General features: G+C 41.4%; 1 protein-coding gene across 1 annotated transcript; it reads right to left on the bottom strand.

Annotated features, from left to right (window-relative positions):
• Positions 1-7385: 7385 nt before the first annotated feature.
• On the bottom strand, positions 7386-15579 carry fstl3 (follistatin-like 3 (secreted glycoprotein)). Its single transcript, XM_036522800.1, has 5 exons — positions 15254-15579; positions 13689-13874; positions 10130-10345; positions 9723-9950; positions 7386-8941 (listed from the first exon to the last, which is right to left on the bottom strand). Exons 1-5 carry the CDS (start codon positions 15327-15329, stop codon positions 8889-8891), a joined length of 759 nt encoding a protein of 252 aa, XP_036378693.1. The 5' UTR covers positions 15330-15579; the 3' UTR covers positions 7386-8888.
• Between the last annotated feature and the right edge of the window lie 397 nt (positions 15580-15976).

Here is a 15976-nt window from a genome sequence, read left to right as displayed (position 1 = left end):
CTCAAATTGCAGAAAAAATATTTCTGTATTTTTCCTTTGTAAAAAAATCCTGACATGTATCTGACATAACCTACATATTGCTATGGTAAGGTGCTCTTTTGGAAAAAGAAATGTCAAACATTGCTTGATGTACAAAAAAGTGGATTGTTTCAACAAAAGTTTCAACAAAGTATTTCAATGGGTCAAATGGCCACATTTGCATCAGCCGTTCCTGCAGCCAAAGTGCTTCATTTTTTCTAGATAAGCCCTCATCTGCAGACTTGTGGTAAAGAGGAAGAGCCTTGAAAGAAGAGAGTTCTAGAGTGGCTGGGGAGTGCACTGTAACCCTATCTCGTCCATGGCCTGTAGCCCCTGTTGTGTCTGATTCGTATGGGAGCTGGAAGAGCAGAGCAGTCCCAGGGGCTGTGATTAGAGAGGTCTGATAGCAGGGAGGTTGCTATGACTGCGTCTGTGAGGGAAGCCATTGTCTCCCAGCTCAACTGCGTCATCACCGCGGTCTGGTGTTCATTGTAGCGCTCTAATCCAGAGAGTGACAGTGAGAGGCAGACAAGGTCACAGCCAGGTCATGTGTGGCTGTCAGTAAAAAGATTGCACACTGCATCTAAATCCTACAGAATAAAAAAAAAAAAATGACTGGGTATGTATATCTATAACATTACAATGTGTACAATTACATTTCGATTATATTCAGTAGATAGGATGACTGTTATCTGTATTTATTCTGCAGAAAATATTAATGATATGAATAGTCCCAAAACAAATGGACAGGTGTGGATTGCATCCACCTGGCCCCAGTGAATATTTCAGCTGATGTGCACAGCACGGCCCTGGTGGGTATTTCAGCTGATGAGCACAGCACGGCCCTGGTGGGTATTTCAGCTGATGAGCACAGCACGGCCCTGGTGGGTATTTCAGCTGATGTGCACAGCACGGCCCTGGTGAATATTTCAGCTGATGTGCACAGCACGGCCCTGGTGGGTATTTCAGCTGATGTGCACAGCACGGCCCTGGTGGGTATTTCAGCTGATGTGCACAGCACGGCCCTGGTGAGTATTTCAGCTGATGTGCACAGCACGGCCCTGGTGGGTATTTCAGCTGATGTGCACAGCACGGCCCTGGTGAGTATTTCAGCTGATGTGCACAGCACGGCCCTGGTGGGTATTTCAGCTGATGAGCACAGCATGGCTGTGGCGAGTATTTCAGCTGATGTGCACAGCACGGCCCTGGTGAGTATTTCAGCTGATGTGCACAGCACATGCCCTGGCGACAGTGCTTGGACGACGGTCACCCCACAGCGCTGTTCCAAGCCCTGCAGCAGGGGAACTGGGGGAGTGGAAGAGCGGGGGAATGCCCTGCACAGTTCCGGCCTGCCTGAAGCACACAGAGGCCCAGCAACAACAGCATCCTGTAACTTTCTGGGATTCTTAATCATGCGTCACTTGTTTTTGCTCTTTCCAAATGAGTTCCCCCTGCACGTGGCAATATACTGAAATCATGCCTTACAAGAACTGCAAAAATCATCATTCCCAAACAGTTCCTAATAACTCTGAAGATTTCAGCAGGGGGAGAGTTACGCAAAGGAAAAAGAAAATCCTGCAACACTTCAACACATCCTGGTTAACAGTAATTAAACTCATATTGGACAATGTAATGCATTTGCAATGTTTTACTCCACAGAGCCGGGCCAGCTGAAGTGTACAAAACCTTTGCACAACTCCCCCTGAGTGTTTTTCCATGCTTGCGACTGAAGACAGTGATGTAAATACAGGTCCCTCTGGGACAGAAATGTACCAATATCAATGATGCTTGTTACTATTACTTCATTTGGCTGCAAATACTGTCTGACAAGATTCAATGTCAACACACTAACATGTGAGCATAATTAAACACTACATTCCAGCCTTTCCTTTCCAGATGGCCTTAGCTTATTGATTTGATTTGATCTTGACCATATTTTATATTCTAAATGGCACCCATATTGAAACTATTTAGCTGGGAATGGAAATTCTTTTGTATACTGTTTTATTCTTTACTTGTTAGAAAAATTAAATTCTACTCTATGAAATAATTGTTGCTCATTGACATAAAGGGTTCTTATTTAATACTACAGTCTCCAGTAATAGTTGTCTAGCACTATTTGAATGCAGTAAATCCCAGATTATTTTGAATGTGTAATATTTGTCCCCTGGAGTTGCTTTGGTCACCTTGAACATAACCTTTAACGTTTAATTCTTAATTCACTTAATGAATAATATTGTTTGACTACATCTCATTTTGATCAAGGGCTGAAATGATGCAAAAACTGTCTCCCCCCTAAAACAGACCATGCTGTTATGGTCCTCCTTCCTGTGTGTGGAGTGCATGTGCAGTAAAAGAGAAGACTGTCTCTTCTTGGAGGTGACCTTCAGGGACGTTTATCAGCACACTGCCCTCTCTCTGCTTTTCTGCCCTGCATGCTTTTGACGTCTCAATCATGGGCATGGACAGAAAGTGTGGCTTCCTAATCCCGGAAAGAACCAGCTCACCATTATGAGGAATGGTGGCTTGAGGCCATGGCAGAGTCAGATCCCTATCGACTGCTGGAAGGCATTAGATACAGCCGCCGTGTCAGATAAATTTCATCATGGTCGAGTGAAGTGAAAACAATACGTTTACCAAAGAGCAGCAACAATATAGATGGAGGGGATATGGGAGGTACATCAGACTGTTATTGTGCCATTCCTGCATACGGTCTGTACTGATGTTATCGGCTCTGATGCAAACCTACTGTCACCGTTTTTGACTGTAAGGCCTGCATGTAGATGGTTAATGGTCTGAGGAAATGGACTCCACATGGCAAGACAAGTTCGTTTAGTGGTGATCTTTGTTCTTGTAATATGATTTTGTTCTTTTTTTGTGAGATGGGTTATTAGCTGTCCTCCAGAATTGCCTCTGTAATCAGTCAGACAAAAAATGCAACAACTCTAACTCTAACTCATAAATTGGTGAATTTAGGTTTATTTTTTAATGCTTTTAGAAATCTTTTCTGAGGCTTTAATTACAGAAATCTCAAATGTTAAAAAAAACTTTCCTCTGATCAGATTTGTTTGTTCATTTGTCAAGACAAAACTATGTGAGAAAATAAAGGGGAGTACAACAAAATTTCCATGATAAAAAGGTAGGCATTTTGGCCTTCAGTTGAGCCAAGTCATATAAAAGAATTATAGCTTGTGCTTTTGTTATCTGAAAGCAGGTTAGTGATCTTTTGTGTGAGTATATCGGAGTGTGTTTATACAAGGCCACATTGGGATAATTAAAATATACACTACTTTATATTTTTAAAGTAGTGTATACCACAGTACCTGTTCTGACTCAAATAACCTTGTGGTGTGAGTGACCACCCAGAATCCAGTTGGTTGTGGGTCCAATCCCCTGGCAAATGATTACCATAGGTTTTAAAAAGGGGTACTAATTGCCTCTCTGCTTGGCAGTCATCATTACATGCATTGGGATAATGGCCTTGTTTCGCATTAGCATGCTGTAGGTTTTTCAATTTTTTGAGATCGGTTGTATTAGATGGTGATGGAGAGTAATTAAGAAAAACTTACATCCAAACATGTACGACCATCATGTTATCTCGGCTCACAGAGTGTTCTGTTGCTGCCCTAGTTGTGTGCCAGACACAGTGGGGACCACACAGAGGGCGAGATCCAGGGGCCATGGTTCTCCCAGTGGACAAGCCCAGGAAATCAAATTTGCACTCATTTTCTGCACAACACTCTTAATGGGGACAATTTAAGGTTGCTCAATTTCCGAAATCTGTTTATCCTTTTTCCGTCTGAGTTTTAACTCAGACCCCCCCCCCTGATTCACTTCTAGAACTTTCCCCATGGACAAAGTATGCAGTAGTCCTCTTACAATGAGTGATTCCTATTTGTCAAAGATATGGATGAAATCAGTGGGTCACCTTCTTAAAACTCCTACATCACATGTATTCTGACTTTCATGCATTCCTTTTGATAACAAATAAGATGCTTACATCCGTTTGAGATAATTTCACCCATTTGTGTAAGGTACTTGTTAACCACTGACAGTCAGAAATCTGTATTAAAACAACCCACAGTGTGCACCATGCTAAATCTGACATATGTCCATTTGTCAACAGAAATGGGAATATTTTCCTTTAGCAGTTGTGTTCCTCACTTCCCAGTCCTGCAAGACTCCCAAGAATGTAGCCCTTTGCCATTTGAAATGCATAACATATTTATACTTTGGATATATTTATATGCATAACATATTTATACTTTTATAATCAAGAGGAACATGACAGATTGAAACCATGAAGACGCTGGTAAAGTTTAAAATCCTATGGGACAGATGATGGAACTGGAAGGTCAGTCAGATGCCTCGCTTATATGAAAAACAGCTCTTTGTCAAGATTAGTTGCAGCTTTCAAAAGATCACAACTGCTGCTATTGCTGTTTGAAATCAAGCAGCAGGATTCAGGAGAGTGGGTGGTCTGTTTATTAGGATCCAGAGCCCGTTGCTGTCAGGATGTCTCTGCCAACCTAAATCAAGTCAACAGTTACTGGAAGCCATCATCTGTGTGAACGTCATCACGTATTGTACCATGGTAATGTACGGTAGTATTTATAGACAAGGAAATCGATGTAGGGAAGGAACTTTGTGAGGCGTACGAAAGAATCAAAGTGCAAATCAAACACCTCCTGAACTTGGCGGTCATAAATCAAGTGATGCCGTCAGAAAGTGTTCGCTCTTTGATGAATGATCCCCTTTTTTATGAGCATCAGGAAGAAGGCTACATGACGTGCTTTGGGGTTGAGTCAATATGTGCTCTGAAACCAGGGCAGGGAACCTTGCCCAGCAGCCATGTGGATGACACATCATGATCAGTCCTACACGAAGGCCGACTTCCTTCATCCAGGAAAGCGTAACCCATATTTAATGGGTTTCAGAACACCCCATGACGTGCTGAAAACAGACAACTCTTTGCATTACTGTATATGATGCACTACGTATTGCTGAAGTCTCATGCTCAATTTAATTACAATTGCTTTGATTTTCTGCATTCAGACAGCCTGGGGTTATCTCTCTGCTTAGGAACTGAGCAACATAATTTCCGTTGTGACTCAGGAGACAACACTGTAATAACACTGCAAGGGGGATTATGTGGTAGTCCTGGAGTGTATATTTCAAAATGACAATGGCCTCAATGCAGCAGTCTCATGGTATATTAGGGATAACATCTGTGGGAAAACAGAACTTTTTTTTCAAGAATTAAGACTTGTTTTAAAACAGACTTCTTAATGCCAAGACTGTCTGGATGTTATGAAACAAGTCTACTCCTTAAAGCAATTAATTAAATTTCCCCGTATGTGTGGTATAATAGACATGGTATGAAAATCTTTGGACCTCAGTCCCTAAGGTATTGATATGATGATATGTACTAAATGCCATATACATCCCAAATTTTACTAGATGAGAAATAAAGCTGTTTGCCCAATAATTGTTGAGCATTTTAACCAATTTGCTGCCACTGGACCACGATGAAGTAGCTAATGTACTTGTTTGTGATGAAGAGAGCTGGCCGAATTTGTGTGCCAGAACCCTGTAAACCTGAGTGGTTTGGAAAGGGGAGCATATCTACATTGTGTTTTAATCAATTCTTTTCTTAACCTCGTTTTGTTTAATGGAAAAAAGAAACAGAACACAAAGGACAAAAAATAGATGTTACGCATTTATACAAAACAAAATTTTATGGCATTGTTATAGCTTTTGCGAAAACATCCAATTCCATTCCCCATTTAATAAAAGGGTGCTTGGATGAGAATATAAACATCACCCAAAGTTAAACCAGATGCTGGCCCAGTCAGGGAGTGCCTCTTGGAAAAGGGAAAACAAGGGAGGAATTTCATACAGGAAAGTGAGTCAGAGCGCCACCAGTCCACACCTCATCCACCTAAATCAGAGGGGGCTCTTCTGGGATTGAACCAGGGGCAGTCCTCCCCTTTTCCCAGGGCCCTCTGAATTCAGCCCAGATTTCCATTGCACGCACAGCAGCTGAAATGTTGCAAATGGGTTGCATTACTTTAAATCTACAGGATTGGTTGTGCTGCATTGCCAGATCTGGGGCCTTGTCTCATCCTCTGCTTTACTATGCACAGTAGTGCAGTGTGGTTAGACCAAACACCCATCACACATTGTGCCCTTAGACAGGGTTCTAGGCCTGGACTGGCTACCACTGCATGTGGAAAAAGTTCAGTATACCACATGGACCAGATGTGCAGAAATCTTACAGGTGCAGCTGTTTTAAGTTTGAGGTTTACTGGACTGACAGAGGAAGCTCAGTTAAGTGTAGACCTTGCATTATTGTTTTTTAATGCATGACCCAAATATTATTTTCATTGAATAGTATGCAACACAAAACACATTGAACAATAATACAGCAAATTCTGAATAGCATTTGAGAAGGAATACATGAATTAGAAATGACTGATGACAAAAGGGCAGTAAAAAACAGGGCTTGCTCTCTTATTGAGACAAGTATTGATGCTATTACCAGTGACTGCCTGTAATTTTTGTTAACATTACTGCAGGCCTCTGTCTAAATACCCAAAGGGGAGATTTCATGAAGGTGTTGAGTTTTGAACAGCATAACGTTCTCATGGGTTATGAGCAAAAGCAAGTTGCAACAGACCTCTTGAATGTTCTTTGCTGAAACAATCTTGCCAAAAGGCAGTCTTTCAGTGACCCAGCAGACAACCTGTTGGTTAAGAGAGCCCACTGTGGGAGTAGCAATCAAAACCTAAATGACTGACTCTAAGAGGTTTATTGAGGCCAAACATCCTAACTTTGCATCACCAAATGTCAAACTTTATTTCTGAAGACAGCTGGTCATGGTGGTGTTTTATTATTATAGCTATACAATGACCAAGCGCAAGTCCCTTTCTGTCTTTGACCATAATAACTGTTAAGTGTTAGGCTATGCCTGTGAGTAGTCTTATCTTTTCCATCCTTACAATGATTTCTTGACAGATGCCTGAGGTACTTGCCAGGTTGTCTGATTGATTGAACAACGTTTTACTATTTTAGAGCAGAGGAAATCTATAAGGAAAGGACCTTTTATCATACAGAATTTATGTTGAAAGTTCTGTACCTCGCTTAAACGCTGTAACAAAAACTTATTGTCATAATTGCATTAAGAGAAATTTATTGCTTATGTCCTCATGTCCATGACTCTTTATCTAGTACAAAAATCCTGTACAAAAATGTGCAATACGCTAGTATAATCTGTTCAAAACCATTCTTGGATATAGGAAATTTTAAAAAGAAAGAGAGACATCATGATAAAGACTAATGTTTATGTAGAGATAAAATGGCAGTACAAAAATACAAAAATAAGTTGATACATTTGTAAATTAAATCTCACAGTAGATACACAGGTATTGTAAATGCAGCTGTATTTACAAGCAAATACTGTAATATATGGTCTGAGACAAAAACTTTTTGGATCAATCACAATTCATAATGCATGTAAAATGATCAAAATAATGTCAAAGGCACTTCAACCCATTCACATGACACAACAGTTGATTGCCAGTCGCCAAACATTCATCAGTAAAATGAAAGATTATTTCTTTAAGGATCATCTGCGCGTTCCTTATCAAATACTTTCAAAAATACATTGAGCAGCATTCATTTAAAATCAGGTAATGTATGAGAGAGCAAAGTGAATTTCTGAGACATTTCACAGTCACACATTTTAGCTGACAAGGTAATGCAGACTATATAAGAAGCATGTGTCAATGATGTAATTAATTTAAAGGTAAATTAAATAAGGACCACGACATAAAATCTTTGACCCAGCTTCAAAAGTGGATGCACTGTGCCCTAGTTCTGACAGCTCATTGTCAAACAAAAGAGCTGCTCTTTGTATCAAGGCTGTAATTTGCAATTGGTGGGTGGGTCAAAGTTTTGATTTAATTCCAGCATAAACAGAGAAAGAGCTCCACGGGGGCAGAGCTGGAAAACACATATACTTTTATTTTGGCAGGATGTTCCTTTACCTCCAGACAACAGAAAAGCAGAAGGAAAAATATTTCTGCCACGGTTTCAGGGAACTGAACGTTTGCTGTATCGTTCCCGATAAACAGCCTTAAATGCAGAAACCAATTTGGATTGCTTGCTGAGCAGTGTTTGAACTGAAGAACATTACAAGGTGATTTTTAAAGGCTTGTGCTCCACAGGGTATTAAAAAAACATACAAAAAATGTCATTAATCCCAAAGTACTTATGCAGGTCAAATTGGGACCTGTATAATACATCTAAAATCAAACTAAAGACAATAAATATCCGAAGGCAGCTGATATCTCTGTATACATGATTCATATACATGACAAAACATAAATAGAACAGATTTAATACCATTTCTCCAATAAATATCAGTGTTCCTCTATTTACAATATGCACAGTTCTTGCCCTCCTCCCTCTTGTCCAGACCTCTTCTCTTTTTAAGATACATGCCCTCCCTTCTCCCTAGATTTAGGCTGCAGACAGAAAGGAAAGCAAAAACACGCCATAAAATATAAACTGCATGCATCTAAAATAGTAATTTACTTCAGGCGGAAAAAACAATGCCTAAATGCGTTATTTAAAAAGTAAATGTGCTCAAAAGCAGTTTCCCAGAGGATATCCCACATTACAGGTACTATCATGTCATAAATGGGGGAGGAGGTGGGGGGGCTGTTACCCAGCAAAAAAGCTATAAAACATCTCAAATATGAGCTTAGTTCTGTGGGAAATATAAAACAATATATAAGACAAACTCATTTTTTGCCCCCCTCAGAGCCATCTTCTGAACCAAGATGGAGTATGCGTGAGATGGCTCTCTAGAGTGCATTCTCCTCACTACCCTCACGCTCCGAAGTGTGCTTGGGGGCATCTGCAAGACAGCACAGGACAACAGAGCCAATCAGAGCCAGCACGTGAGAGTGACAGGAAAAGCATCAAGCAATGCAGACCCACTGCTGCCTTGGCAAAGCACTTCTCGCATGCAATCATGCAACCTTCCTGCAGCCAGTGAGGTCTCTATAGCTCTACTGAGGGAGTGTGGTGCCCCTTTTCCACCAAGGCAGTTCAAGCGCCGGTTCGGAGCCGGTGCCTAATCTTGAATCAGTTCTTCATGTTTCGACAGCCAAAGAACCGGCTCTCGGCTAGGAAAACTGGTTCAAGAGCGGCACCAACACTTTGCTGGTCTAGAACCAAGAACCGTTTATGTCAGGGGCTGGGTGCCAACAGCTAGCTAGCCAGCTACCGTAACCTTGGTAACATTAGCTAACATTTCATGCTACTTTCTAACATTGCCATTGACTCACCTACCAACGTCACTTAACAATTGGCTTCACAAAAGGTTAACATTGTATAAAGTGTAGTGGACAAGTTTGTTTTTTAAAGCACTGTTCTCTTGTTTTTGTTGTTGTTGTTGTTTGTCGGCGCTAGCAGGAGAGCGGAGACGTATACAGACGTATACAGTGACGTAATGACGTGGCTCTATGGTGGCTCTCTAGCCCGTGGAAAAGCAAACCAGTTCTTAGAAGGTTTGCAGGTTGAACCTACTCTACTCCAAACCGGCACTAGCACCAGCCCAGAACTAGCAGCTAGTTTGCGTTGGTGGAAAGGGGGTATGGGTGATGCAGAGATGCCCTTAGAGTGGGCTGCCTTACTTGTGCAGTGGCCGTAGTGGCGTACGCCTATGGAGCGACCCAGGAAGCATGTGGCCCGGCGGAGGTGGCAGGCACTGGGATAGGTTATGTTGTCGTTGCCGCAGATGGGCTGCTCAGACGCCATGGGCATTGGGCAGGGGGCAGTGCGGCACATGACGCAGTGGGCGCTGTTAGTCTGGTCCGTCACACAGGTGTGGGTACCTGGGCACACCACCTTAGAGCAGGACTCTAAGGGAAGCAGTCATGTCGTTAGTGCTGGTTTGTGATTATATGACAGAAACCTGTCAGTGAACCATTTATACATATCAAATAGTTATTCTGAGTAAAACCAAGAGCAAGGTGGGTTCACTGCAACCTGTAAATTTGCATCAGGAGGATTTTTTAGGACCCCTACCAAGCTTCCTTACTTTTGCACTCTCCCTGGTACATGACCTCCAAGTCAGGGTGACCCCTGCACCTGGCCAGCAGGAGGGCGCACTCATCACGGTAGGAGTTCCCATCGCTGCCGCAGATCGGCTGCTTGCGAGTTATGTTGGAGCAGTCAGGTGAGCAGACACACTGCGGCCGGCCATTCTTCATCTTGCACACCTTCCCTGGGCCACAGTCCACCCCCTCACATGTTTCTGCATGGGGAGATGGACAGATACAGCCAACATGACCCACTCATGCCGGACACACTAGGATGCATTCAACACCACATGAGCTGTATACAGGCACATTCCACATGACAAAGAATACGGTCAGCACTTTCACAATCCACCACAATGCTCTGCTCTTTAATTATGCTGTGCCCGTTGGAAGCTGACTGCACATATTGATTTGATCATGACATGGCTTCCAGAACAGAGTAATGGTGGGAACATTCTCACCATTAACTAAGTGAGTAGATGAAACTGTATTAAAGACATTTGCAGTTGATCTCTTTTGTGTCTGGCTTTAGTTTCATCCTTTGAGACAGTGGCAATAGAAAACAAGGGTTATTCGATTGTGCAGCGGTTTGATACAATGCTGATGTGGATATGAAGTGTTTTGTCTTCAATTCAAGCAGACTCCTCAGTCTCTGGCTGTTTGGCCGCCATCACTGCCATTTGGTAGAGATTACTGGCGCTGACTCACGGATTAATTACGGGGTGCTCCAGAATGGTGCACCCCCTCGCCCTCTGACACAGCATCACACAAGTGCACTTAGATCCGGACGAGCTGTCCCTGTATGTACTCGCGAACTTTCCAAGAACTGTAGGCAGGAAGAATGTGGTCTTAGGCGGTTTTCCGGGGCCACACCATGATTCATCAGGCGACGTATTTACAATAAATACGGAGTCATTTGTTTAGGGCCAAACAAAAAGAAGTCTGGTTTGTGTGCAAGTGTGCCTTGGCTGCTTGCAAAAGAGTGGAACTGATCTACACTGAAATGGGCAGGGAGCGGCTCTGCTCTCAGAGGTCCACAGTGATGAAGGGATTCTGAGGCAGTCCAAACGCGGCGCTTGCAGGCATGTCATTGAAGTGCACAGAGAGAAATGTGTGCCATTTGCCAGCAGGAAACATGAGCTCCACTAGCGCTCTATCCGGTCAAGTTCATCAGAAAGTCACCGTGTACTGCAGGCCTATAAAAACAAAATTGCCACAACTTCAAAATGCTTCTAAATGGCGACGTTTTGATCTGAAACACAGTGATGTCCAGTCCTAATCCCTGAAATCCTGTAAAAAAGCATTACTTTATTGCCTTTCACTAGGAGAGCTTTAATATCCTGTTATTCTCTGTCTTGAAGAAACCAACCCACCTACCTCTGCATTTTTCTACACAAGTTTCAGATTTTTTCACCCCTGTGGAAGCCAGGGGATCCTTTGTTTTGGTTTGTTTTTGTCTGATTTACTGGCAGCAAGTCACGATTCATAGACGTTTTCACAGACTTTATGTATAGAAAAGTATAGGTCAGATGACCAACATTAGTCAAGCCTAAGGAATGCTTTGAAGCACTTAACATCAACAGCACACATGTGAGAAATATTACTGAGCACTACCTGTGGGGTCCAATGTGTCATACAGTTTTATGATAATGGAAGGCAAGTACTGTGAGACAAAAAAAAAATACCGAGATGCATGTGATATCCTTTTTTTCTTAATGGCCAAGGATCATGACAGAATTCTTCAATCCGAGGAACAGCCGTCTGGGCATGTGGCAGACATTTTTCCTGTGGTAAAGTGGAATTCATTCTTTTCTTGGAGAACAAGCCAACAGGCCTGCTTTCCACCAAGCATTGGGAAAGAATTAATGCAGAGTGAATGAGAAGGGGGAAGGGTATTCACTGCCTCACCCTAATAACTGCAGCTTTGCAACAAACACCGGCCAAGCAGCTGTGCATGAAGATCAACAATCACCTCTTTTAGTTTCGCTTAGAACATATCATTTTAAAGGATCAACATTAACACAAGAAAGTTGCAAATTACATCTCTACTTTGGTCCCTTCTTTCCAGCCGAATTTATTTCCACAACTGACAAATAGTTCACAGAATCAAATTTTGGAACATAACTATTCCAGCTGAATGTTTAAAATTATGCAAAGACCAAATTCATGCTCAGACTGCTGATTATGTCAATGCAAAAGACCAAAGGAAAAATAAGTGGTTGACCCAACTGCCAAATAATTGATATCAACCTTCGTACTTTTCCATAACTGTTTTGACCTCAGCACGGCCCAGGTTACAACCAGTCAAAAAAAAAGGGAGAAATAAGGCTAAACCTGCACTTTGTTGATATGCACAAAGGAATATATAGTGCAGTGGAATATAGAGAAATATATAGGAATACAGTGCAGTGCATACATCAATGTCTCCTAACAAGCATCTTTCACACACAGGAATGTGTTTTGTTTAAGAGCCACCATTTGCTACACACTTAGCTGATAGTGCTAAAATTTTCCAGTCTTCTGACTCAGAAGAATTCATCACTCTGGCCAGTGATTATATTGAAATATTCAAGTGCCTCCACAGCCTAAGTTATTGAAGCACTACTATATCCTTGAGTGAACCTGAATACCTAGCATTGGCTTCCAATAGTGGAGTCTACTCGTAACAGCTGGATAGACTTAAATGGAACATCTGGCTTCGATCCACAGCAGAGCTTTCTTAAATTGGAAAAAAAATATTAAAGAGAATCGTATACAGATCCCTGTCTAATGCTGTTTGTTAACAGCCTGACAGATTGACATAGAGACAAGTAATCTGCTTTGCTCTGACATTGGACACAGGTGGCTCCAGAGACTGGCACTAGGACCGATTAGTACAAGTTAAGTGGTTATTTGTCTTCTCCATATTGACTGTCTGATTTTAAAGATTTTTCTTTGTAGAACACATTTTCAGAACTCATTAGTCGACTCTAGCATACCTACATGAAATCTGTGACAATAGCAAAAGCTACAGCTGAAATTTTAAGGAGGCTCTTTCAGACTACCTGTAACAGCTGTTTCACATCTAAGATTTGCAGCTATTTTTCCACCGCTGAGTGCATTTTTTCCAGAGTGACAAACCAAGAGATTGCTCAAACAATTATTCTTTTAGAAAGCTGGTGGATAAATAGCACTTGCTTTGTGGTTAAGTTGCTAAGAATGCAGCCAACTTCACATAAACACTGAGTACGTAAAATATTCAGTATCTCCTTTCATTCCACCAAATAATCAGGAAAGCCACAGACAGAAATTTGGAAGATGGAGGAACTCAATTTAACTTAAAAAATGTGAGTGGAGGTTAAAATGAACCAGATTTGGATTAGATCACTATAAGAGCATTATAGCATCTTGACAACACATCTCGAATAATACTTGGTATTAAAGAGATTCTGTGACATCATAAGATTCTGTAAGCCAGAACCACTGGACATGAGGATACCCATTGAATAGCCACTGTTTGCTGGAACTGTTCGCATATATGCAGTGTCAGAGATCAGTAGGTGGTCTGGGGTGGGTTACCTTTGCAGGGTTTACAGGAGACAATCCCCAAGAAGCCCAGCAAGCTGACCTCGTTGATGGGCAGGCTGGTGTTGGACCAGGCAGTGTCCAGGCGGCCACCAGCACAGCACTCCTCGTGACTGACCCCCCGCATCAGCACCATGTCACAGCGCGGCTCCTGGCTCTGCTGCAGCCAGCACATCCCAGCTGCTCACAAGTGACAACATATCATAAACACACTGAGGAGAAAGTGCAGCCTGTATTCAATCTGTCTGAGCTCTGTACCCACACAGTTAGATGCAGGACCAGTAGATTATAGGCCAGGAATACAAACATGCTGCATACCTCCTTTGCAACTCTAGTGCAGTCCCAAATACTGGGACTCATATGGATTGTATTATTTAACTTATCTGCATACCTGTAAATTGTAAATTACTTGTTCAGCTGTACTTAGCCAAATATTTTATGGCTCTTATCAAGTAAATATTTGTGACATTAAAAATCACAACAAAAAACACCTCATTACTGAAATAACAATGAGATATCATGAGAAATATATGCTTACATATACACAAACAACTTGTAAACAACAATGAAGAGATACTTGATATAACCTAGATTCCTTATTTGTCACTGAATCTCTTAATGCCCTTGGCATACCAGAACTGGCCTTGACAAGCAACAGTTATGATTGTCAACCACTTCTCTGACTTGGAGCAAAGTATGTAATTAGGCTAAATTATGATAACTACTTGCCGATGGAATTTTTAGATGGAAAGTTTGAGATACTCGTTTCCCTTCCTAAGCAATGTTAATTTCAATTTAACAGGAACAAGGAAAACATAACCATTATACACTCCTCTCCGTCCAACAAGTGACAGCACCTTGGTTTAACGTTCAAACAAAATGAAAACTTTGTCAAAAGTCAGCCCTTCGTAAATGAGAATGATTTCATGAATAGTTTACATTAGGTAAACAACAACCAATTACACAGCGTGCTTGTAAAGGTAACAGTGTGGTGTGGTGCTTTCAGGTTCGATTACAGGTCATCGAATTTATAATCAAGCAAACAAAACAGCAAAATGTAAGTAAACACAAATGTATTTGATCAAATATGTTGTTTATGCAAAAATTGGGAGCAACATGCGAGGAATAAAAGCAGCAGGTCATGTCCCAGCAGCAAACAAAGCAAATACAATTCACTTTGATAAAAATATGCACCTGCGGACGGTTGGTTACAGCCGCGAGCTAACACAATGAAACTGTATATATCAAGTGCAACACAGTTAAGAATCTCGTTAAACGTCCACTCATAGTAATATATGTTTTAAGATAATGGATACTTAGCCTTGCTTCCTGATAAATATTTAATTACAGTATATTAAACTGGACAAACGCAAAAGTAAACCAAACATACTAGAAAACTCTTATTGTTACATTCAATTCAGAAATTACAGCGCTATACGATAGCCATTTTGCACGATACCTTGTGCCGTGAGTTTGCCGCTAATTCACACATAGTATCGATTCTCTCTTAGAGCAATAGTTTTTACATAAAATATTTTAAAATAAGACATATCACTCACCGTTTGCAGAATGTCTTCCAATGATTTCACACAGAACAACAATTATCACAATATTAAGAGCAATTACAAGGCTCATGTTGGTAATCTGAGAACCTGTGTCAAATGAAAAAAGTTAAACCCAGCAGTTATATAATGGTTTTGGTGTAATGTAGCCTAAGAAAGCTTTTTTAAATACTTTGAAACAAAAGAGGGAGTTCGCTTGACTTGATGAGTAGCTTGTGTCGACAGCAGTCTTCGCTTAGGTGAATGAGTGTGTTGTAAGTGATCCCGTTCCGCCTCTATATAAATATTTTGGCTAGACTGAATTATGCTGCTGGGATGGGCGATGCTTTCAGCCAGTTGTAATGCAGGGACGGGCAATGCTTGATGTCTGAGTCAATTTCCAGAGCCAGAGAAACAACTCCCTTGCACCACATCGCCATGGATGCGACGTCAATCACCAAAGTAGATTTCCTCTGGATTTAATCCAGTGGACATACTGTACATTCCTCTTTTTTACTTGGCCAAATTTACTTCCCAGAAAACCGCTGGATGTAGTACACTGTACGTTCAATTTCATGTCCACGATGCAGTATTTATGTTATTTGATTTGATTGTTGATATTTTAAATAGAGCAGGTACACATTTTGCAATGGGCTGGTTTGGTTTTAACATACATGGAATATTACATGGCACTGGTATAATAGGCTAATTGTTTCAACCTCAGTCCCAGCCTGAATTGTC

The sequence above is a fragment of the Megalops cyprinoides genome, chromosome 2 (assembly GCF_013368585.1).
Source record: "Megalops cyprinoides isolate fMegCyp1 chromosome 2, fMegCyp1.pri, whole genome shotgun sequence".
Classification (NCBI taxonomy): Eukaryota; Metazoa; Chordata; class Actinopteri; order Elopiformes; family Megalopidae; genus Megalops; species Megalops cyprinoides.
Note: the sequence above shows the minus strand (reverse complement) of the source record. Positions and strands in the feature narration are given on the sequence as shown.